Raw genomic sequence first — 21,263 nt, 5'->3', positions numbered from 1 at the left:
TAGAGAGTGGTGCACTGATCTTTAATGATCATTATATTTCAACAAGGTAGTTGCATTGAAAGTACTGGGTTAATGCAGGAAAACATTCAGTAGGCCAGCAGGTAGTCATTTTTATTTTATTCGTTTCAACTGCAGTTTATTAAAATCCAATGTAAGGACAAATTGAAGAAAAGCAATCTATGACCAGCATATACATTGAGACAAATTCAGTTTTTGGTTCATCCAGAACCAGTTTCCTGAATCATCAGTATACAATCCTTAAACCACTAACAAATTAAAACACAATCTGGTTAAAAAAGGTACAGGCAACTGCATTTAAAGGGATTAAAAAAGCAAGCAATTTGAACTGGAAACATTGTGTTCTGAGTCTGCGGTGTCTAGACAATCTTGAGGTCTTTCATTGCAGATTCAAGGGTCTGAAACAGAATTAAAATCATCTTTATGCACTTGTGCATTTTTACCAAACTAAATAATGATTATGAAATGCTCAAGAGTTCAACCAGTTTTACCTTTACATCCCAAATAGCCATGCCTCCATCCATACCAGTGGTGCAGAATTTGGCACACTTGGCTTTTCCACCATTAAGGATTGAGATTTGGCTAAGAAGTGAACAAAACAAAGCAAAGTGCATGAATATATCTATCTATATGTTTATTGTTGTAGATGTATGTTTGATGTTGAAGTCTGAAATTGCAGAGCATCAAACGGAAACGCAGTCTGTTAGTTTGCGCAACCTTACTGGGCGGGGCATTCCAACATCAGTTTAATTAATCCGCTCGCATTCCTTGCGTCACGATTTATTAATAACAAGTGGATTAAGTGCTGCAGGGAATCAGGGATCACGGATATGTATACAGCAGCGATGACACGTTATTGTAAGCCAAAACAAAGAAGCTAGTTAGCGTTTGAGCACTTTCTAGTTGTATTGTCCTCCTGAAGTCAATGGGATCTTCGAATGTGTTTTTAGCCAAATGCCTGAAATAGGTATATTTTCACAAATACCCTTGCTGTTTTTAAAGCGTTTGATTATTTCAATAAATGTAATAACAGTGTAAATAAATGTACATAAGTACATAAATGTAATGACAAGTGGTTTAATGTGGCTACATAGGTATGTTGCCAGTGACTGGTCCGGATTGGCCATCGGGAGCACCGAAGGAGAACTCCCGGTGGCCTGGCGACTAATTTGGCCTGCTGCCAGCCAGCGTTTTTTTTCTTTTTCTTTTTTTTATCTTTTTCTTTTATTTTATAAATAATAATTATTATTTTATATTATAGCCTTTATTAAAGTGATCGTTTTCGAATTCGGCATTCAATAAATATATTATTGTTAATAATTTAAAAATGACCTGACTGGCAATTTCGATTCGACTTTACGCCTCAGCCAAACAGTTAAACAGAAATGCGAGCAGCACCGGATGATAGAGAGAAAGCGGCCAGGTGGAGCAGATAGGGAAAGGGCAAAGAGAAAGAAAGCACTCAAAGTCAAGAAGAAGCAGCGAAATGTTGCAAAATTACAGACTTGTTCAGGCCAGGGCTTCAAATCCAGGTCAGTTTCACCTGCAATACTATACTTTTTTCTTCGTTAAACTATTATTGAACTGCTAGCAAATATTATCCTATTACTATCGTCACTCAAAATACTGTATGCTAAAGAAAATTTATATTATTTGGTGTAAAGTTACATTTTAGCAGACAAATATTCACATTTATTTGGTAGGTAGGCCTATGGGAACAGGGAGACAGGAGCAAAAATAATGCAACATTTTATTAGGATTTTTCTAAATAGTGTCATGTAGTTATTGGATACATTTTGACATTTAGGAAATTTAGAAAATTATGACTGTATGGCTGTCCATTTGTAAGGTACATGTTTTCCCTTTTTTTCTTTTTTTATCAAATGAAGGTAAAGATACCTCACTAGCTGTGGTCCAGGGATCACACATAAGATTCAGCCAGACAGGGAACAGAAGTAAAATAAGGGGAAATATATATATATATATATATATATATATATATATATATATATATATATATATATATATATATATATATATATATATAATATACATACATATTGTATGAAATATTACGTTGCTATATTTTGGATATTTAAGTAATTTTAAGATAAAAAAAATTATTCATACATAATACTTGATTTTTACAAATATAGATGTAGATTCTGGGGAGGCAAACTACAATAAGGTAGATAATTTGCACCAAGGTGGAGGCAAAGAAAAGATGACAGGTGAAGAAGAGACAGGTACGAGAAATTTTTTTGTTTAAATTTCCAAAAACACTAGCACTCCTCTTTACTAAGTGTAGGCTGATGATCCTGGTGGAAAGCAGAGACAGAGATATTTGGGAAAATTAAGAAAAGGAAAAGGGAAGTGAGGGTACCGTTCTAGAGAAAGCCTCTATTTATTTAGGGAAAAAATAGGGTTGTCCATGTTTCTAAATTTTATTTGGGTGCTTAAGATGGCCTGGATGGGTGTAGGATTTCCCAACCTGAAATTGTGTCCTAGTCCGGCCCTGGGCTAAACTCATCTGACGTTACTCACAAGTCCGCTTTTACAGACTCAATGTGTTTATAATCGTGTTCTAGCTACATTTTCAAACTATTCTTTCAGGGTAACATTTTCGCAATTGTGGTGGTGACAGGGAATGTTACTGTGGTGTAGTTGGTTTAATTATTTATTTATTTTACTTATACCGATTTTATAGGCTTCAAAATTCATAAAATGTGTGTTCGTTTGGGAAGATTATCATGATTATCATGTTTGTGGTTCGTTTTTAGTGTGTCATAGTGTAACAGAAATTACAAACTTAAAGGAACGAGATTAGAAAACAGACAATGTAGAACACACTGTACCTGATGCTGTTCTTGTGCACAGACTCAAGGACTGCTTCCTTGCTGTCTGTGGTGGCTTTCTTATCCAAGTTCTGGAAGCGTTCTCTGGCCGTCATGCCCTTCTGAGCACTCTGTTTGGGCACATCAAGTTTTCCTCCGAAAGACAGGGCTGCATTGCTTGAATTGTAGACAAACAACACAGGGTAGCAGTCGTGGCCCTGAAAAGATAAGAAAATCATGGGATAATCTAAAAGGATCACCTTGGCATCAAGGTCTGACATCTGAAGATACTTACAGCTGCCACTAGGCTGTTCTCAGTAATGAAAGTCACGCATAGAAGAGGCAAGGTTGCTGAAGTCAAACTGGAGCAGCTGGTGAGATTAAAGGAAATAATTGGGTAAATATGACTTATAATGTTATTCACTGGGCCAGATTTGAAAGGCAATACTCACATAGCAGTTTTTCCTCCCTCTGCAACTGCCACTGTGCTGTCATGGCTGGCCCAGGCCACGCGATTCCCACTGTCCGAGAAGCAGACGCCATGCACCCAACCTGAAGTACCAGTAGATTCGAACATGACCTCTCCAAAGGGCATTTTAGAGCCCCATGCTGTTGGAGCAGGCTTCTCTTCTACTTCTTTTATGTAAGCAGAGAAGATCCTGGATGGGGATTTAACAGAAAGCAAGTTAATGTAACAGCCATATTCATAAAATAGACATAATAATTTAGATCAGAATCAACCTAACCTGCATTTAAAATCACATGATCCAGCTGCCAAAAGGATGTTATTTGGGTGCCAGTCCAAACAAAGGATGGTGGAGCGGATGGGTTTCTTAATGTGCTTGCACACCCACCTAGAATAACAAGAAATAACTTTAAATATCTTGGATACACACAGTAAAACTGGATTTTGCGGGGACCCCAACCAGAAATAGTATGACTCAATCAAATATGTAGCATCAATTTCAGCATAATAATATAACTGAGTCATTAACTTTTTCACTCAACTGGTTTTTTAAAATATTAAATCAGGAAACAAGTGGCTGTGTGTATGAGTCGTAAGTCATTAAAGTCATTAAATCATTCCATCAACACATTCATCCAGGAATTAAACAAGTGAGTTACAGAATCATTTCTTCAAAAAGATTCATTTAGGAACACGGCAAAAAATATGGAATTACTTATTATTAATTTTTAAATTCCAAATTAACCTTAAAAAGCAGTTTTATGTTTGTCCTTGTATTGTTTCAGTTCAGCAAACATAAAATAGACATAAAAGTATTGAACTGACCAAAGTATTTATATATTATTATTATTATTATATATATTTTGTATATAATTGTTCTATAGTCTGTACAGTATTAATGCAATTAAATCAGAAGTAACTAATTAAATTACAGAAAAATTAAGAGTTATCCCTTACTAATAAATTAAGGTTCTATCATTCAACACTGGTTTAAACTGAGTCATTTAAAAGCAAGAAAGAGCCCATCTGCCTCATGAGTAGATTAACCTGGCCTTGTTCTGCCAGAAAAGGCTTAATATTATCTCTATTGCCTGATACTCACCAGTCATTTTCCTGCTCAAAATAGCACACTGAGATCAGACGCGAGCCACTGCCCACAGCAAACTTGTTTTCTTTGGGAGACCATTTCACACAGCGGGCAGCACGGTTGATCCTGAGAATGACCAGGGTGGGCTTCCATGCGTCTCCCTTTAGGGTCCAGACGTATGCGTTACGGTCAGTGCCGCAGGTGACGATCCGATTGCTCTCAGTGGCCCAGTCAATGCCTGGTTGATGAGGAAACATCTTGGATGACATTGTATTTTTCACATCAATGCTCTGGGACCGTGTAGGTCAGATGAACCTTCTAAACTTACCAGTAACCTGGCCATTGTGCTCCTTCAGCACATGGATTTTGTTCCAGTTGGTTCCATCCTTCTTGTAGATATGGACTTCATGGTTATTAGGACACAGTGCTATTTCTAAAGGAGACAGACATTTAAGACAAAATTGATTGGAGTTGCTGTTTTTTTTATATGTTAATATTTGTTTTTTAAGTTTTATGGCATTACCTATGGCTAACTTGTCTGGCTATCACCAGACCAAGCTCAATCTCTTAAAGGTCCCATGGCATGCATGACATTTTCACTTTATGAGGTTTTTCAACATTAATATGAGTTCCCCTAGCCTGAATACTGTCTCCAAGTGACTAGAAATTTTGATAGGTCTTTCTCTGCCTTTGAGAAAATGACTGATCTTGAATCTGCACCTTGACTGATCAGCATCTGAATGCTGATCTTGAATTCTCCTGTTATGACGTCATAAAAGGAAATATTTCCTCCCCTTCCTCTGCTTTGCCCGCCCAGAGAATTAGTAGAGAATGGATTCAGTTTATCAGTCGCGATGTCAGCAGCACAGGCTTTACTTATGGATTCAACAGCACCGCCACAAACAGAGAGTATCAGTGTTCATTAATGCCTGATCTGGGATCAGTGATTTCTGATGTGTAGCTAATCATTCAAGTTCACACAGACTTTCTTTCTAAATCATTTAATACTGTCAGTCCCGTGGCTGGCCGTCTTGATGCATCAGTAAATCAAGCAAGTGACTAAAAAATGATCAACTTCATGTCGCTATTTAAATGTTTAAACTACAGAGAGCGATCAAAGAACACTCTTTATAAGTGTTCAGATCTGTCAATCACACGTATATCTGCAGTGCACACTTGTCCAAACTGCCGTTAAACTGCACATCAGAAACTATTACTGTATTCATGTCAATGTTGTGTTTGTTGTTAGTTGTGCTGAAAACCTTTTTTGAGAGTAGTAACGTTGCAAAGTTCACTCATGTTTATTCAGAGATCTCAGATACAAACACAAAGGCTTTTGGGCCTGTCCCAATACCAACACTTGTGTTCTTGACAAATTGAGAACACGTGCACGTGACAGGAAATATGTGCACAAGACTGTCCTAGGTCTGAAAAATGCTAATCGATACTGCTTCTCAGTGGAATTTGAGAACTAAGCATATCCTATCAATCATATCGTATTCAGGAACTCGCAAGTTTATTTTAAAGTGCAAAGTACTGAAAAAGCAAGATGTGTAAAAGTTCTGTAAAGACTTTACATGTTTAGAGCACTGTTGTAAATGTGTCCCTTTGGGCAATCAGACGTTTTAAACACGCTTGCAATCTTCACACCAACATGAACACTTGGTCCAAATACCGGAAATGTGTCATGTAGATAAGCAGTCAAGTGCAAAGACTACAGGTAATTGGGACAGGCCCAATGCTGGATTCAGACACTGTCTATTTCCTGCTACAGCAGATGTGCTCCCACATCTTTTCATAGGTAAGCTAGAAAACATGCATGGTTTTAACAGCAGCAGTTAAAACTAAAAGTCATTCTCATTTCCCCACTGTTGCTCAGCGGTCTGCTAAAGACACACGACATCAGCAACAAAGCACCATTCATGGTAAAACAGGAAGTGTGGGGGGAATTAGTCATTACTGCTTCTCTCATCAGCATGGAAAGAAAAGCAGGGCGGCAGCAGCAAAAGACACAACTTTGACGTGTATATTTTTGGATTTGTTTTTAAAGACAAACTGTTTTTAAACTTAATTAAAACATAAAAGTCCTTATGTGGCTTTTGAAAGCAGCCACACTTAACTTTTAATGCTGAAGGGTTCTAACTGGCATCATAAAGCACAGAAAATCATAAAAGCAAGTGTGCATGCTGCACGTATGTCCGTTTTTGTATTTTCTGCAAACTTTCCAGAAGAATGTGCTGATTCCCATCCAAAAATGCAGCTCTCAGCAGAATAATGTAAACATCCAGGAATGGGCTCTCAAGGGCCAAATGGTGGTTCACATGATGAACAAAAGTTAAAAGTAATATGGGTAGAAAGAGTCTTTGTGGGGAAATGTTAAACATTGGAAAAAATCCTTAAAAGACATACTTGATTCTTTATCAAATAAGCTTTGGAGACAGAATCCTTTGAATATTCAGTAATAATGCACCCCCACATGATTACAAAGTTCAGATGCTAAAGTATATATATATAGCCCTAGAGACTGGGAACTGCCCAAAAGATGCTGCAAAGAGTATGAGAACTTACGAGTTCGGTCCTTGTTCCAGGCATGGCAGCTGATAGGTTCAAGAAGAAAACTGTGATAAGCCATGATTGCTTTATCCTGCAAATTAGACACAGAACTAATTTTTAGATGAAATGGTAAAAACTATGTTTGAGCTAAACCACATAGCTGGTAACAACATGACTACATATAGTTTGTTCACTTCCGTAGAGACATATCACTAAAATGGAGAACTTTATAACTTCCTACTAAAACTCTTGTTAATTTTCTTTCCTGTTTTTGGCTTCTATCCCTGTAGGTCATACTTAGGAAAAAATAAATCTTTCTTTGTAACAGCAAAATGTTTGTAGTAAATTAAAACCAGACCAGAAAGGAATGTGAAGCCAGATGCTCGGTTGCCCACTTACAAGAAAAACACATAAAACACCTCTGCTATCTTAGTTTCCGTTTAAAACGTGTAACGGTCGTCTCTGCTGGGAGAGTTTGCAGCAATGAGTTTTAAATGTCAAGTAGACCAGTAAAATATCTCTTAATACAGCTACAAATTCACATGAATAATGAAATATACTTTTCTAGATGTCATTCTGCATGTTGGTGCATGTTAGTGAGGTCGCACAAACACCAGCGTTCCAAAAAATTACATATTGCTTTACAGCTGTAAAAAAAAAAAAAAAAAAAAAAAAAATCTTCCAAATTCAGATAAACCAAACCATATGTTATTCTACTTACCCAGGAAACCGTAAAAACACAGAAATGTTTTTAGGGGGGTGATAAAGCCTGCAACAGAAGCCCGAGTTCGTGGACTCTGAGCAGTCAACACAAACGCTGGCTTTGCTCTGAATGAACTAAAGTATTTCCTTGGTCGTTTTTCTCTCCAAATATGCACTACTTCCCCTTCCCTGTTAGAAACATAGAACCACTTCCTTGTGTGGGCGGCTGACTGCTGCTAAGGAGGGTTTTCAGTTCAACTCCCCTTCACATTCTCCTCAGTTGCATGTTCTTTTTAAGCCTTACATCTGCACAGCTGATTTATGGTTACTAACTAAAGCAAAACTGTTTCAAATGAATCCTTATGCACATTGTAATAGTTTACAAAAACGGAATAACCCAAAATTTGGTTGCAAACTGAGAACAGTGTATATGTAGTTGCATTTGAAAGCCAAGTTGTTTCCTGTTAGCATGAAAAAGACAGTCAATCGCAGTGATACAAAGACATTGAATCAAACAAAATGAGACAACATTCACAACTGGTGTGTAGTATACATCATTTATTTCTAGCAGACCATTTACATAAAATTCTCCTTTTAATTTAACTCCTCTCCAGTTCTCCTGGAGAGCCAGAACATCTTGATCAACTGTCACACACTGCTGGGGTGCCAGCTTTGGCATAGATTTTTTTTCTTTTCTTAAAAAACAAAAACAAACAAAAAGAAAAACAAAGATCCTAACCCCATTTTCCATTAGTGTTTTCCCGTTTTTAAGAGTGTCACGCATCAGTTCACACCACTGCTCAGTGCTTTTTTTTATTTATTTAAAAACTTTCAGAAGTGTTATCGGAAATCTCCTTGTTAGTCTTCAAGCTGCATTGCTTGTGCTGTGTCATGCTAGATCAGTGTGAGTTTTACATGATCCGCAGGCCCTGGATTGAAGACTCTAAGGTCTGTGGAAAGAGTTAAGCAAACTTGACTATAAATGTATAAAATTACACCTTATTGAAATATCCACATTATTAAAAGTTAAAGGAATCATAATAATAATAAAAAAATACAAACCTTGAAATCCCATATGGTCATTGCTCCGTCAATTCCTGTAGTGCAGAATTTGCGACAATCTCTTTTGTCTCCTTCATATATAGACACTTGGCTGCAAAGTAAAAAATATAAATAATTATAACCGTTACAAGGACAATTAAAATTACAAGGAAAAACGTTTAACTTATATATACACAGTTCAAAAGCTTGTGATCTGTTTGAATTTTGTAAGAAAGTCTCATATCTGAGGGCTGCTCACCAAGGCTGCATTTATTTGAACAAAACTACAGTAACATTGTGAAATTATTACAATTTAAATAACTTTTGTATTGTAATGTATTTGTAATCTATAATTTTGATGACAAAGCTGAATTTTGATCCTTCAGAAATCATTCAGTTGTGCTGATTTGCTGCTTAAAATGCATTTCTGATTCTGATATCAATGTGAATTTAAATTTCTTTTTTATGTGCAAACTGATTTTTTTCCGATTTCTTTATTAATTGAACGTTCAAAAGCAACACATTTATTTGAAATATAAATCTTTTGTAACAATTAAAATCTTTTACCTTCAAACTGCCTTTTAATTAATTGAATAAATTATTTTAATTTATGTATTTACTTCATTTATTAAGTAATAAATTAAGTAAACTTATTTTACTTAATTTAAAGTGTATGTATATATATATATATATATATATATATATATATATATATATATATATATATATATACACATACACTTTAAATTAAGTATAATAAATAACACCCCCCCCCCCCCCATATATATATATATATATATATATATATATATATATATATATATATAAGTACTAATTTGGCCTACGTGATGCTGTTCTGATGCAGGGTTTCTAGGGTGTTATTGCGGTCCTCAGTGGTGGCCCTCTTGTCCATGTTGCGGAAGCGCTCCATGGCAGAAATGTTGCGCTGGATGCTCTGCTTTGGAATGTCCAACTTGGATATGAAGGTCAAGGTTCCACCATCATCAAAACTGAACAACATTGGGCAGCAGTCATGACCCTAATGGAAAACACTCTAGATTAGCTCTTGAAAAAGGCCGTCACCTCAAGAGTACAACACAACAAACAAAATTGGTTTCAACCAATAAATTAATAAATAAAGTTCTTACTGCTGCCACAATGTTGTTCTCAGAAACAAATGTCACACTCAAAAGGGCAAGGAATTCTGTCTTCAACTGACTTGGCCTTGAAAACAGAAGCAAGCTATTAGTCATTAATAAGCATGACATATTACAACCAGGATGGTTTAAAGGGTCTACTAGCAAATCATAAATCTTTTTTTTCTAAACACGCCAACCACACTCACGTTGAGCTTATTGTGGGGTCCACTACAGTGACAGTACTGTCATGGCTGACCCAGGCCAGTTTGTTTCCACTGGCTGAGAAACAGACACTGTGAACCCATCCTCCACTTCCTGCCCCACCAAACTCTGCCATCACCTGCCCAAAGGGCATCTTGGACCCCCATGGGGTTGGAGCTGGTTTCTCATCCACCTCCTTGATGTATGCAGAGAATACCCTAAGAAACAAACACACAAATATGATTCAGACAGCTAATAAAAGGTTTATTTCTATGCTCAGAGACATTAAGTTAACAAGCTTCAAAATTGAAAGTCGCACCTGCATTTGAAGTCACATGACCCAGCTGCCAGAAGCACATTATTTGGATGCCAGTCTAAACTGAGGACAGTTGAACGTATGGGCTTTTTGATGTGTTTACTAACCCACCTAAATAAATAAAAAAAATATATAGGCACAAGACCTGGAAGGCAAATCAATCAATCAATGAAGCTCAATATATCAACTGTGACCTACCAATCATTTTCAGACTCAAAGTAGCAAACGGATATGAGTCGTGCTCCGCTTCCCACTGCAAACTTGTTCTCCAGCGGAGACCATTTCACAAACGTGGCAGCGCGGTTGATCCTGAGAATAACAAGGGTGGGTTTCCACACGCCGTCCTTTTGACTCCATACATAAGCGTTCCGGTCCGCTCCACAAGTCACAATACGATCACTTTTAGGAGCCCAGTCAATGCCTTGAAAAGAACACAAAAACAATGGTTAACAGGCCATTTCAACATAACATTTTGTGAGTAACTTAAGAAACGTAACATTCAGTTTGCATGGACTTTTACCTGTGATGTGCCCATTGTGTTCTTTTAATTCATGAGCTTTCACCCACTGATTTCCACTTTTCTTGTATATATGGACTTCATGATTGTTTGGACTGATAGCAATTTCTGTCATTAAAAAACAAAACATGAGATGAGGCATTAGTTTATAAATTACAAAACCATGGATACAGACAACATATATGAATAAAAAGCAATGAAAAGCTTTCTTACGGGTCCTGTCCCTGTTCCATGCATGGCATGTGATGGGTTCCAACAAAAACTGGTGGAGTGACATTATCTTCAAATAATTTGCACCTCAGCCTGAAAAAACAAACAAACAAAAACATATTTGTATAAAACCATCATATTTGATTAAGATGCCAGGAATATTACAACTAAGTGTACAATTGTTGGGTAAGCTGTGATCAAAAAGTTTTGACATTTACATTTATTTATCATGCAGGACAAATATATGCAGGGTTTCTCTAACCGGTTTGCTAAGAGCAGAAGATGTAAAAAAATTAATTAAAAAAAACGGAGTGATTCCGAAAGCAGAGATGGGAATCTTTCTCTCTAGCTCCACTCCACTTATACAGGCTGATCCAGTCTGGCTTTCCTTGTGTACGTTGCTTAGTGACATGCAAATCTTGATATTTTGGCTTCTTTTTAAACTATTTACTTTGGAGGAGAGGGGGAAAAAAGCGAATTAACAGGCCAAATTGTAATTTACATTAATTAATTATTGCGAGTATTATTATTATTATTTTTTTATGAAAAAAGTACTAGACTCGAAGTCGTGGATGCTCTAACCCGATGCTCTATGGATTTAACGATAAGTTAGTTGTAAATGGGTTCACAAGTGTCAAAACATAATGTAAACCAGAACTGATAAACTGCCAAGCAGAAGCTAAATCACATCTATCAGTCTATGTCCCGAACTGCACTGTATTCTGTTTGGAATCATAATACTAAAGCAAAAATGGCCCGTTTAACCGGCAAAACCAGATGACGGCTGTCAGTTCCCGGTTTCAGGGCGTGGGTGAGGCAGAAGATCAATATCTGATGCCGTGGGCTTCTGTTCGGGAGCTGTCTGCCTGCTACATTAGCCGAAAGCTAACGAGAAAAACAGATCTAATTCAAGTAAAATTACACAGAAAATTAGAAAAGAGTCTCCGGATTTAAAGATAAAGATCTGTAGCATCTTATATAACTGTAAACACGGTTAAAATGCGAGTGAAGTTACACAATGTTCGTGGTCTTAAATTTGAGGATCAGGAAGGCCTTGCTCAAGATGCCGGTTCAGTCCGCTCCCTGCTGTCGGAAAAAGGCATGACACGGCCCTCGTTTACCTGAACCGATGTTCCGCTTGTTGTGGAATTATTAGTAAGGATGTTCGTTCTCGGTTGTTCAGCTGGTGGACGGACTTGAATTCGCGGACTCTGGACAGTCGACACGAATTCACTCCGACTGCTCTCTCGCTCCCTGATTTCGGCCTGTCAAGGAATCCAGGAAATGGCACACAGCTCAGCGCGCATGCGTACGCACGGCAGAACGGTGGGCGTGTCCGTGTGAACTCATAGCCAAGTCATTCAGAAGACAATGGTGAGGGATGGGAGTGTACCATCGACTGGAGTGTACGAGCAGGCAAGCCCAGCAGGGTTGATCAAAGGATGTGCAACTTTTGTTCTTAGACGGGCACAATTTAATCGTATTATTATGATTAGGACTAGTCCTTAAATATCTGTGCAATATTGCAATGTAGTTTTTTTTTAGTTTTTTTGTTCAAAATATGACCTCTCCCTTTTAAAAGTAATGTTATTGTACATTGCTACTCACTTTGATTAACATGGTATGGATTGTGCACATTTTCAATATTCTAAAATATAGAAAAAAACACATCACTTGTCAGGGGAGATTGTAAAATTCCAAAATATTACATACAAATGCAAATTACAGTTCGGGGTGAGTAAAAATGAATACTTATATGTAAGCAAATGAGCATTGATCAAAAGTTAAAGTAAAGACTTTCAAAAGTTTTATATTTCATACAAAACACAATTTCATTAAAAAAGTGGGGCCAAAGAAGGTCACACTCACTGTACCATTGTCCAGCTGCATCTCCATTTTGTTCTTGGTCCTCAAACCTTCAGCATGACCTCTGACCTCTTCCTTCAGGCTAGCTTAGAGGAACTTGTACGGTGATGTTGTTTCCTTTACAGATGCAAGCATAAGGAGTTTCTAAATTTTGCAGAGAGCCTGCAATACCACATATTACAATTTGATCTTTCCTAACAGTTTCGGAGGAAACTCCTCATAAACTTGTATATCTATCATCTAAAAATGGTATTCCTCCTGAGTGCTTTTAAGGTCTTTCAGCAACTGGTCACATTTCTTATGTTCTTCGTTATGTTGAGATCAAGTCTTCTTATCCTACTCTAGATAGATTGTTCTCTTTGGATCTACTTTTCTAGTGGTAACAGCTTGATTTATTGATCAGTATGTCTGACTTTCTTTACCTGCTAAAGCTTCTTTTCCTTCTGAGCATTGGCAATGCTTTCATCCCATTGGCTTAGGTCTTCATGTCAAAGTGTGCAATTTGGCACCCAGGCCCTAAAGAGCCACAACAGTTATTTTGGAGCCAATAAACTGAATAATTGAATATGATAATCAGGTTACTTTATTTTAATTTGTCAATCAATAACATGTTTTCTTGATTTCACGTAATAACAGATGTGTGGGGAATTTACAGCCATATTTGAGTGAAATCCTTGATTGCTATTACCTGTTTTTCCTTCTCTGACTTTGACTCCCATTCTTCCAAGTCCCTTCTCATTAGATTGATCTTTTGAGCTCTTCAAACATTGGCAGCGCACTTTTCCTCCCCCTCTAATGGCTCTTCCATATCCTGGATATCTGTTCTTTCATGCTGCTTTCATTCTGCTGGTTCATCATCAGCTGGTTCATTAGCTCCTCCGCTTCTGCAAATTAATTTTCTTCCTAGAGATGCAATAAATGCAATTCATTAAAAGTGAAAACCACACCGACATAGAATGCAATTGGGTTGTTTTAACCCAGCGGTTGGGCTAAATGCTGGGTAGTTTTATTTTAAAATAGAATGTATTGCTTGCTTAAAATGAACCCAAAGCATGTTGGAAATTAATATTTATTGATATGTTTAATAAATCAACATTATTAAAAGTTTGATAAATAATGATTAAACATAAACATAAATTATAAATGTTCACTTTTTGATTATTATTATTGCCTTCTAGCAAGTGTGTCTGTTGGGTTCATTTTAAGCCAGCCATAAAGTACTTTTAAAACAATAGTTGAGTTACAAAAAACTGCCCAGCACATTGGGCAAATATTTAACCCAACCGCTCAGTTAAAACAACCCAATCGCTGGGTTTGTCCATTTTCAACCCAACTTGGGTTGTCTTTAACACAGCCTTTTTTAGAGCATACCATTTTTCTTGGCATCACTCTTTTCTTTGGAAATAGTGATCAGTTTTTTATTATGTTTTTAAAAATGTATATATTCTTTACCGTTTCTGTTGTTTGCAGGACAGCTTTTTTCTAACACAGCTTTTTTTGTCCTTTATCTTGTTCTCTTGGAGAGCCACCCTACACTCTAAAAAGTGCTGGGTTAAAAACAACCCAAGTTGGGTTGAAAATGGACAAACCCAGAAATTGGGTTGTTTGAATGGGTCCATTTACTGGGTTCAAAACAACCCAATTTCTAGGTTTGTCCATTTTCAACCCAACTTGGGTTGTTTTTTAACCCAGCACTTTTTAGAGAAGCAAAGTTTTGACCTAAAAATAATACACTGCCATAAAGAGAAGGATAAAAGGAATGATTTCAAGAAGTATATTGTTCCACTGTGTTTGAGCTAAAATAATGTTCTCATGTTTCTCTAATTGGCAAAGAGGCCATTTCTGAAATAGGGATGAAGGGTTAATCTATGCATAATGGATTTTATGAATATGTTTTGTGTGTAGGTGTGTGTGTGTGTGTGTGTCTTTTTTGCATGCCTTACTTTAAAGGGACCTTAAATAAGACCTATTATGTTAGCCTGACAAGTCAGACCCACATCAAGATGTTTGGTCTGGAAACTCACCATTGACAGGGCTCAATCCGAGGGGCGGGATAAACGGTTGTCTTTCAAACTCCCTCTGCACACGATATGATAGCGCTACAACCAAACAGAGTGACGTGAAGCGGAGCTAGTTTACAGATTAAACTTTCACCATCCAGTTGGCAAAACTCATCTTCCCTTCTTACACTGTAAAAACAAAAATTCAGGTCTCCAATTGAAAATGTTCTAGTGACTGATCACATCACATAATTTTTCAGTTGGCCAAATTTAATTTCTGTGAATTGATGCAATTTAATTCACAGAAATTAAATTTGGCCAAAATTTAGATGTGATCAGTCACTAGAAAATTTTCAGTTGGAGACCTAAATTTTTTTTACAGTGTAAGAATGATTTCAGTGCTGTTCTTTGTTCTTTTCTCAAAGAAAAGAGTCGTGGCCAAAGCTGATTTGAAAGACCGCCATTCGCCAGCTTGTTTGTTTACAAGTAGCACGCAACTCTGCCCTGTTAAGCCTGCCTACCGACTCTATACACGATGTGATTGGTCTGACCAGAGTTTGGTTTTTCCAGCTCAAAAGTCTATTAGAGTTACTAGACTACACTCATGGCAAAATAAATTTGCAGCCACTAGGGTGTGTCTAGATTTCTAGACTACTATTATGTCCCCTTTTACAAGATGCTATGTCCTCAGAATATGTCTGAAATTTCAGCTTAAAATTCCCCACAGATCATTTATTATACCATGTTGTAAATGGCCATTTTTAAATGGAAGGAAAAACATGCTTGTGCAAGTTTCTTTAAGGAGGGGAGGGGGTGGGCTAATGCTATTTTATGCATTCAGATTTTAATTTACACTGTTAAAGAGGTGGATTTTCATGCTAAACATGGCAAAAATTTTAAAAAAATGAGTTGGATGTATGATGGAGTATTTCTGTGCTAAATACACACCTTTTTCGAGTATGGCCTGTATGACTTCATAAAGGGCGTAATTACTTACACTTCTCCCAAATGAGCATGTGCACACATCAACCAGAGGTAGAGCAGGAGCATGCTTATCAACAAGCTTTGTTCGGGTTACATAAGCCGTCGGCAGCGCTGTCAATTTGTTTTTAGACCACAAAATCAACAATGTCACTAAAGAAGTGTGTTTTTGGTTGTGAGGGAAAGATAACCGTGTTCAGCTTTCCAAATTACCCAGTGTTAAGGCAACAGTGTGCAGAGTTTCTTTTTTTCCGAAGAAGCAACAGAGTTTTGCAAGTGTTTGTTTGTTCTCATTCATGTGTCAAAACCACAGATGGCGAGTAAAACTGCATCAAATGTCAATAAAAACAACACAAACATATAGTGAATCGAATGTAATGCAATAATGTATTGTTTGTATGTATGTGTGTGCTCATGACTCTTTAGCTCCCTCCACTGCACACCACATGCTCGGCTGTTTTTGGAAAGAATCGGTACAGTGTATCTGTCTTTTATAAATATGATAAAACTAAACACTTTTCAGAGATATGAAGGATGCAATACTGCTCTATAGATTTACATGAGATTGGCAGAAACTGTGTGGCTTATGTACCCTTCCCTTTCAGGAGAGGGCAAAACTTGTACAGCTCATTACTACGATACTCTGCCAAATATAAAATATCTGTTTGGTTTTGATTATCATTTCTATTGCGGCCACGCCCACGTGACATTGCAGTTCTTCACCAACATGAAAATATATTATCAGCAAGCGTTTAAAGCCATATCAGTCTAAACTTCTGACATATGGTTTTCTGAGCACACACACCCAAAGCACACATGCACAGAGAGCTTCCAGACAGCGCAATTAAACAAAGATCTTTATATATTTGTTTATTTGATCTGTGTGTTATTTTGTATTAAAGTGAAATCAGTGTAATATACAGAATTACTATGCTTATTAATAAATAATTTAGCAAACAACTAAAGAAAAACAGAATATCAGTCACTACTCTTGATTTAATTAACTTAGTAGCTTTAAAAAGTATGCATTTCTGCATTTCTGTTACATTTTTACCATTATATGGTAGTTGTGTACACACACATTTATGTTCAAATTTTGCATGTGCCCTTTAAGCTACTTAGGTCTGTTAGGAAAGCCTATTTGGGAAATGCAGAATCCCTTTAGGCAACGTTACAAGCCAGCTGCCAGGTGCAGGATTAAGAATGCATCACAAACACATGGTAAACACAGAGTATTCTGAAATAATAACAATCTGTGCTGCTGTGCACTGGTGATATACTGTATTGGTCAATGATCTTAGATTACTTACAAACAAAGTGTTGATCAGATTACTTACAAACAAATCCAAATTACATGTTGAAAATTGCAGTTAGTAATGTAATCTATTACATTTCAATAAGGGGTTTATAAGCATTCTTTTTTAAATAAATAAAAATAGGAGAATAAAGGAGAAGCATTGATTTATGAATAATTCACTGCCATTTTAATCATAAAAATAATAAAACGGTAACTGTAGTTTGATTAATCTGATTATGTAATCCATATCAGGTAATTTAAGGACAGAATTACAATATGAAATAAATACAACCTGATTTATATGCATTTTAAATCATTTTGTTTGGAAACTGCTTGACAAAGGAAAAAGAAAAGACAAAGTAGAAGTAATAAGATGTACAAATAATTATTCAAATATGAATACAAAAATTATTTAAAAATATATATATATTAAAATGCATAATATGGATGTAAATTATCTGGTTGTTCATTTGACACACTACAGTACGGTCATCAGTTTATTCAACTCTTAATACTGGTGCTTCTTTGCTTTAAAGAGATGTGCCAAAAGATGCATGGAGGACTGCAACAGGCCCATCACAGTTTCATTAAGTGGATCTTTGTTTTTGTAGCCATTCTGCAATGTTGTATCCCAACTGGGATGTGTAATCATTCAACATGGGAACTTCTTTTTCTTTGGCAATCTACCAACAATATAGACATATTTCTTTCCTGAATATAAACTTACAGTTCCAGGATAATGTACCAGGATCTTGGATCTTTGTTCCATCCTTGTTTCCATACTTGCCCAGGCAATTGTCATCCAGAGCAGCTTTGAAGGTGCAAAAATAGTGACAATATCAGTCAACTCAAATCTCAAAATTTTCACCAACCAGTTTAGAAGTGAATTCAGATAAATTGATCCTAGAATACATATGACATGATGATTCAGAATATGCACTTGCAAGCTTTGTGGTAGCAGAAGATGGAAAAGAGCTGTTGTTCATGGTGGTTTTAGCATTATTAAGGCCTTTAGGACAGGGAAGAATAGAGTAAATTATTTAGTGTAAACTCTTGGCTTATAGAACAGGGTGTTATGTTCCTCGGAAAGGACATCAAAATTAGCTTGTCTCAAAATTAGAAACTGTCTTTTCCCTCCATTTGCTGCCAACTGTATGACTTTTTTGGTGTTCTTGGCACCAATTTTTCAGCCAAGAATATGTGATATTTAAAGCTCATCATTGTTCTCCACAGAGCAGATGATATCATTTCTAGTTAGGGCTGGTTTCACAGTTGGTATTTATTATTAATTAATGTGGATCTAATTTCATTCATTTTTAAATCACTGCAGTCACAGTTGCATAAAGGAAACACGCATACTTAACACATAGAAATCGCTCTCCTGAAAGATTTGCGCATGTCTTTATTCAAGTACACATTACAAAGAAATTCATTGCACAGAAATTCATTTTTTTTCTTCTTATTTTCTAGTCCAATCACTTCAATGGCTACAGGTATATAAAGCACATAGAGACCTGCTGGGCCCGTATTTATCAAGCTTCTTAGAATCACTCACAAGAACACTGCTAAGAATTAAGTTTCTTTCAAAAAACATTTTAAAAAATAAATAAATAATATAAACAGTCTCAAAGCTGCCCTTAAAAGTTACTTATCAAGCATCTCAGTCTTAAGTGAAGTGTAGCACTAAATCTTAAGTGTCAATTTTAGAGATAATTCACAAAATTGATGACAGACATGGACTAATCACGGAATAGATTTAAGGATAACCTCAGATAAATTCACATTGAATGTTTACATTCAACACACCATAAAGTATTTTCAACAGAACACAATATGATATACACATTGGAAATTAAAGATAAACAAGTTTTCCACTATTATTACAATACTGACCATAGCATATATTTTATAATAATTATAATCAGCCATCATGGATTCCAAAAGAAAACCGAACTGGCAGGGGGAAGAAACGCTGACAAAGATGATGTCTGCTCTGACCTAACAATACTGTTTAATTAACTGCTCATTGTCAAACATTTCAAAAATGTTCTTCCTTTCCTGAAAGATGTGTGAACATCTCTATCAACTTAGTGCCATCACAAGCCCCTACTGGCAACTTCTAACCACTTGAGAGACCTCTTGAGTAAGAGTGGTTCTTAGCTTTAAGAAAATTTAAATTTTAATTTTAAATTTAATTTAATTTTGAAAGTAGGAGTACATTTCACAAATGCTCAGCACTTAAGACTAAAATGTCCCTTTGAGAAGCTTGATGCACGTGGTGAGTGAAGGCTGGCCTGTGGGGTTAGATCAAACAGACTACTGAGGTATTGTAGTGTAAATTGCTCAAAAAGTTAATGCTGGTTCTGATAAAAAAAAATGTCATTATACACAGTGTATCGCAGTTCGTTACATATGGGGCTGCATAGCCACAGTTCAGTCAGGGTGCTCATGCTGACCCCTGTCCACCACCAAAAGCACTAAAATTGGGCACATGAGCATTAGAACTAGACCAAGGAGCAATGGAAAAATGTGTGCTGGTCTGATAAATCACATTTTCTTTTACATCACATGGTTTGCCTGGTGTGTGTGTGTCACTTACCTGGGGAACACATGGCACCACGATCCACTATGTGAAAAAGGCAAGCCTGTGATGCAGTGGGATTCTTTTGACAATGTTCTGCTGTGAAACCTTGGTTCCTGCCATGCATGTGGATGTGACTTTGACACGTACCACCTACCTAAGCATTGTTGCAGACCCTTTCATGGAAACGGTATTTCTTGGTGGCTGTGGCAATCCAATCAAGCATCTGTGGGATGTGCTGTACATACAAGTCAGATCCATGGAGGCCACACCTTGTGACTTAAAGACAACATATGTGTGAACTGGCGGGGATTAAGGAGCAACGATGTAAAATTAAACATTCTGAAACAAGACAAAATCTGAAACGAGTTGTTTTCTGAGCTTGGTTTCAATAAAAGCTGTTTTTGGACTTCTGGAGTTCTGAATCTTATGATATTTTGATAGTACTTTTTTATAGTTTATAGTATTTTTATAATATTGAACATTGGTCTGTGGAGTCTGCTCTGTATTTTTTACTGCACAAGAGGTGTGATCAACAAGCATTATTTGAATATCCCTGTTCGCAATTGAATAGTCTTTCAACCAATCAGACCACAAGAGGCATGATCAACAGGCATCGACAAATCAATTCTCTATCTGTCATCAAGTTAAACCCGCCAATAGCGTTTCAGGTGAATTATGTGGTTTTACCCGCAAAAAGTGTAACAGACGCTGTAGAATTTCATCAAACGATGGTCTATTTTTGATTTCAATATTCTCTAAAATATTTGTACACTTTGATGCCCATAGCCAGTCATACAAATTCCATTTAAAAATAAAAAAATACATAAACAAATAAATACAGCAAAACGTGTCCATAGACATGGTTTTCCAAATGACAGTAGAGTTACATTAATGTATAACGTACTCGGTTACTTTCGTAACCTCGGTTCCCTGAGAGAGAGGAACGAGTATTACGTATGGGAAAAACTCCTTTTCTCGAGAATGTGAAGCAAAACTTTTAATAAAGGTATCTATGTAAAGCGCAGTGAGCTGCACGGCCATAGCCCAGCGCGAGGAGCGCTCTGATTGGCCGGGCTGCGGCAACTGCAGGAACCTATGGTGAGGCGGCTGAGAGGAACGAACCAATGGGGGGCGTTCCAGAAGCCCGCCGAAAAAGGTGCTTATATTTGCATACAGGAGGCTATATAAGACCCTAATTCGCCATAGGTGTCAGGTTTTAAGATCGACTGAAGCGATACCTGAGAAGCATAAACACGGCACGGAACGTAATACTCGTTCCTCTCTCTCAGGGAACCGAGGTTACGAAAGTAACCGAGTACGTTCCCTTTCGAGAGAGGTTCCTCGTATTACGTATGGGAACACAATGTAAAGCGCCGTGTGTGCTGACTGACCCAGTATACCCAAAGCACATGTTATAAACCCCCGAGACACCGACAGAGGCGGCTTATAAG

The 21,263-nt window shown here is 36.9% G+C and overlaps 2 protein-coding genes across 2 annotated transcripts; both read right to left on the bottom strand.

Annotated features, from left to right (window-relative positions):
• Positions 1 to 100: 100 nt before the first annotated feature.
• On the bottom strand, positions 101 to 7,836 carry arpc1b (actin related protein 2/3 complex, subunit 1B). The gene is made up of 10 exons (XM_067419942.1): positions 7,680 to 7,836; positions 6,974 to 7,049; positions 4,734 to 4,838; positions 4,421 to 4,643; positions 3,599 to 3,706; positions 3,305 to 3,511; positions 3,148 to 3,223; positions 2,874 to 3,070; positions 510 to 600; positions 101 to 416 (listed from the first exon to the last, which is right to left on the bottom strand). The coding sequence occupies exons 2-10, from the start codon at positions 7,035 to 7,037 to the stop codon at positions 378 to 380; spliced, it is 1,110 nt and encodes a 369-aa protein (XP_067276043.1). The 5' UTR covers positions 7,038 to 7,049; positions 7,680 to 7,836; the 3' UTR covers positions 101 to 377.
• Positions 7,837 to 8,203: 367 nt separating this feature from the next.
• Positions 8,204 to 12,387, bottom strand: arpc1a (actin related protein 2/3 complex, subunit 1A). Its single transcript, XM_067419929.1, has 10 exons — positions 12,206 to 12,387; positions 11,088 to 11,177; positions 10,878 to 10,982; positions 10,556 to 10,778; positions 10,361 to 10,468; positions 10,047 to 10,259; positions 9,850 to 9,925; positions 9,547 to 9,740; positions 8,723 to 8,813; positions 8,204 to 8,610 (listed from the first exon to the last, which is right to left on the bottom strand). The coding sequence occupies exons 2-10, from the start codon at positions 11,149 to 11,151 to the stop codon at positions 8,572 to 8,574; spliced, it is 1,113 nt and encodes a 370-aa protein (XP_067276030.1). The 5' UTR covers positions 11,152 to 11,177; positions 12,206 to 12,387; the 3' UTR covers positions 8,204 to 8,571.
• Positions 12,388 to 21,263: the final 8,876 nt, after the last annotated feature.

Source organism: Pseudorasbora parva, chromosome 2 (assembly GCF_024679245.1).
Source record: "Pseudorasbora parva isolate DD20220531a chromosome 2, ASM2467924v1, whole genome shotgun sequence".
NCBI classification, from domain to species: Eukaryota; Metazoa; Chordata; class Actinopteri; order Cypriniformes; family Gobionidae; genus Pseudorasbora; species Pseudorasbora parva.
The sequence above is the reverse complement of the archived record's forward strand: the minus strand, read 5'-3'. Positions and strand labels throughout refer to the sequence as shown.

Bases quoted from the DNA above. Each gene is read 5' to 3' on its own strand.
- arpc1b (XM_067419942.1), bottom strand. From the start codon at position 7,037: ATGGCTTATCACAGTTTTCTTCTTGAACCTATCAGCTGCCATGCCTGG. The intron at 4,839-6,973 runs GTAAGTTCTCAT...TGTCTCCTTTAG, and splicing joins CTGGAACAAGGACCGAACTC to AAATAGCACTGTGTCCTAAT. The intron at 3,512-3,598 runs GTTAGGTTGATT...ATCCCCATCCAG, and splicing joins TCATGTGATTTTAAATGCAG to GATCTTCTCTGCTTACATAA.
- arpc1a (XM_067419929.1), bottom strand. From the start codon at position 11,151: ATGTCACTCCACCAGTTTTTGTTGGAACCCATCACATGCCATGCATGG. The intron at 10,469-10,555 runs GTAGGTCACAGT...TTATTTATTTAG, and splicing joins TTTGAGTCTGAAAATGATTG to GTGGGTTAGTAAACACATCA. The intron at 10,260-10,360 runs GTGCGACTTTCA...TTTGTTTCTTAG, and splicing joins TCATGTGACTTCAAATGCAG to GGTATTCTCTGCATACATCA.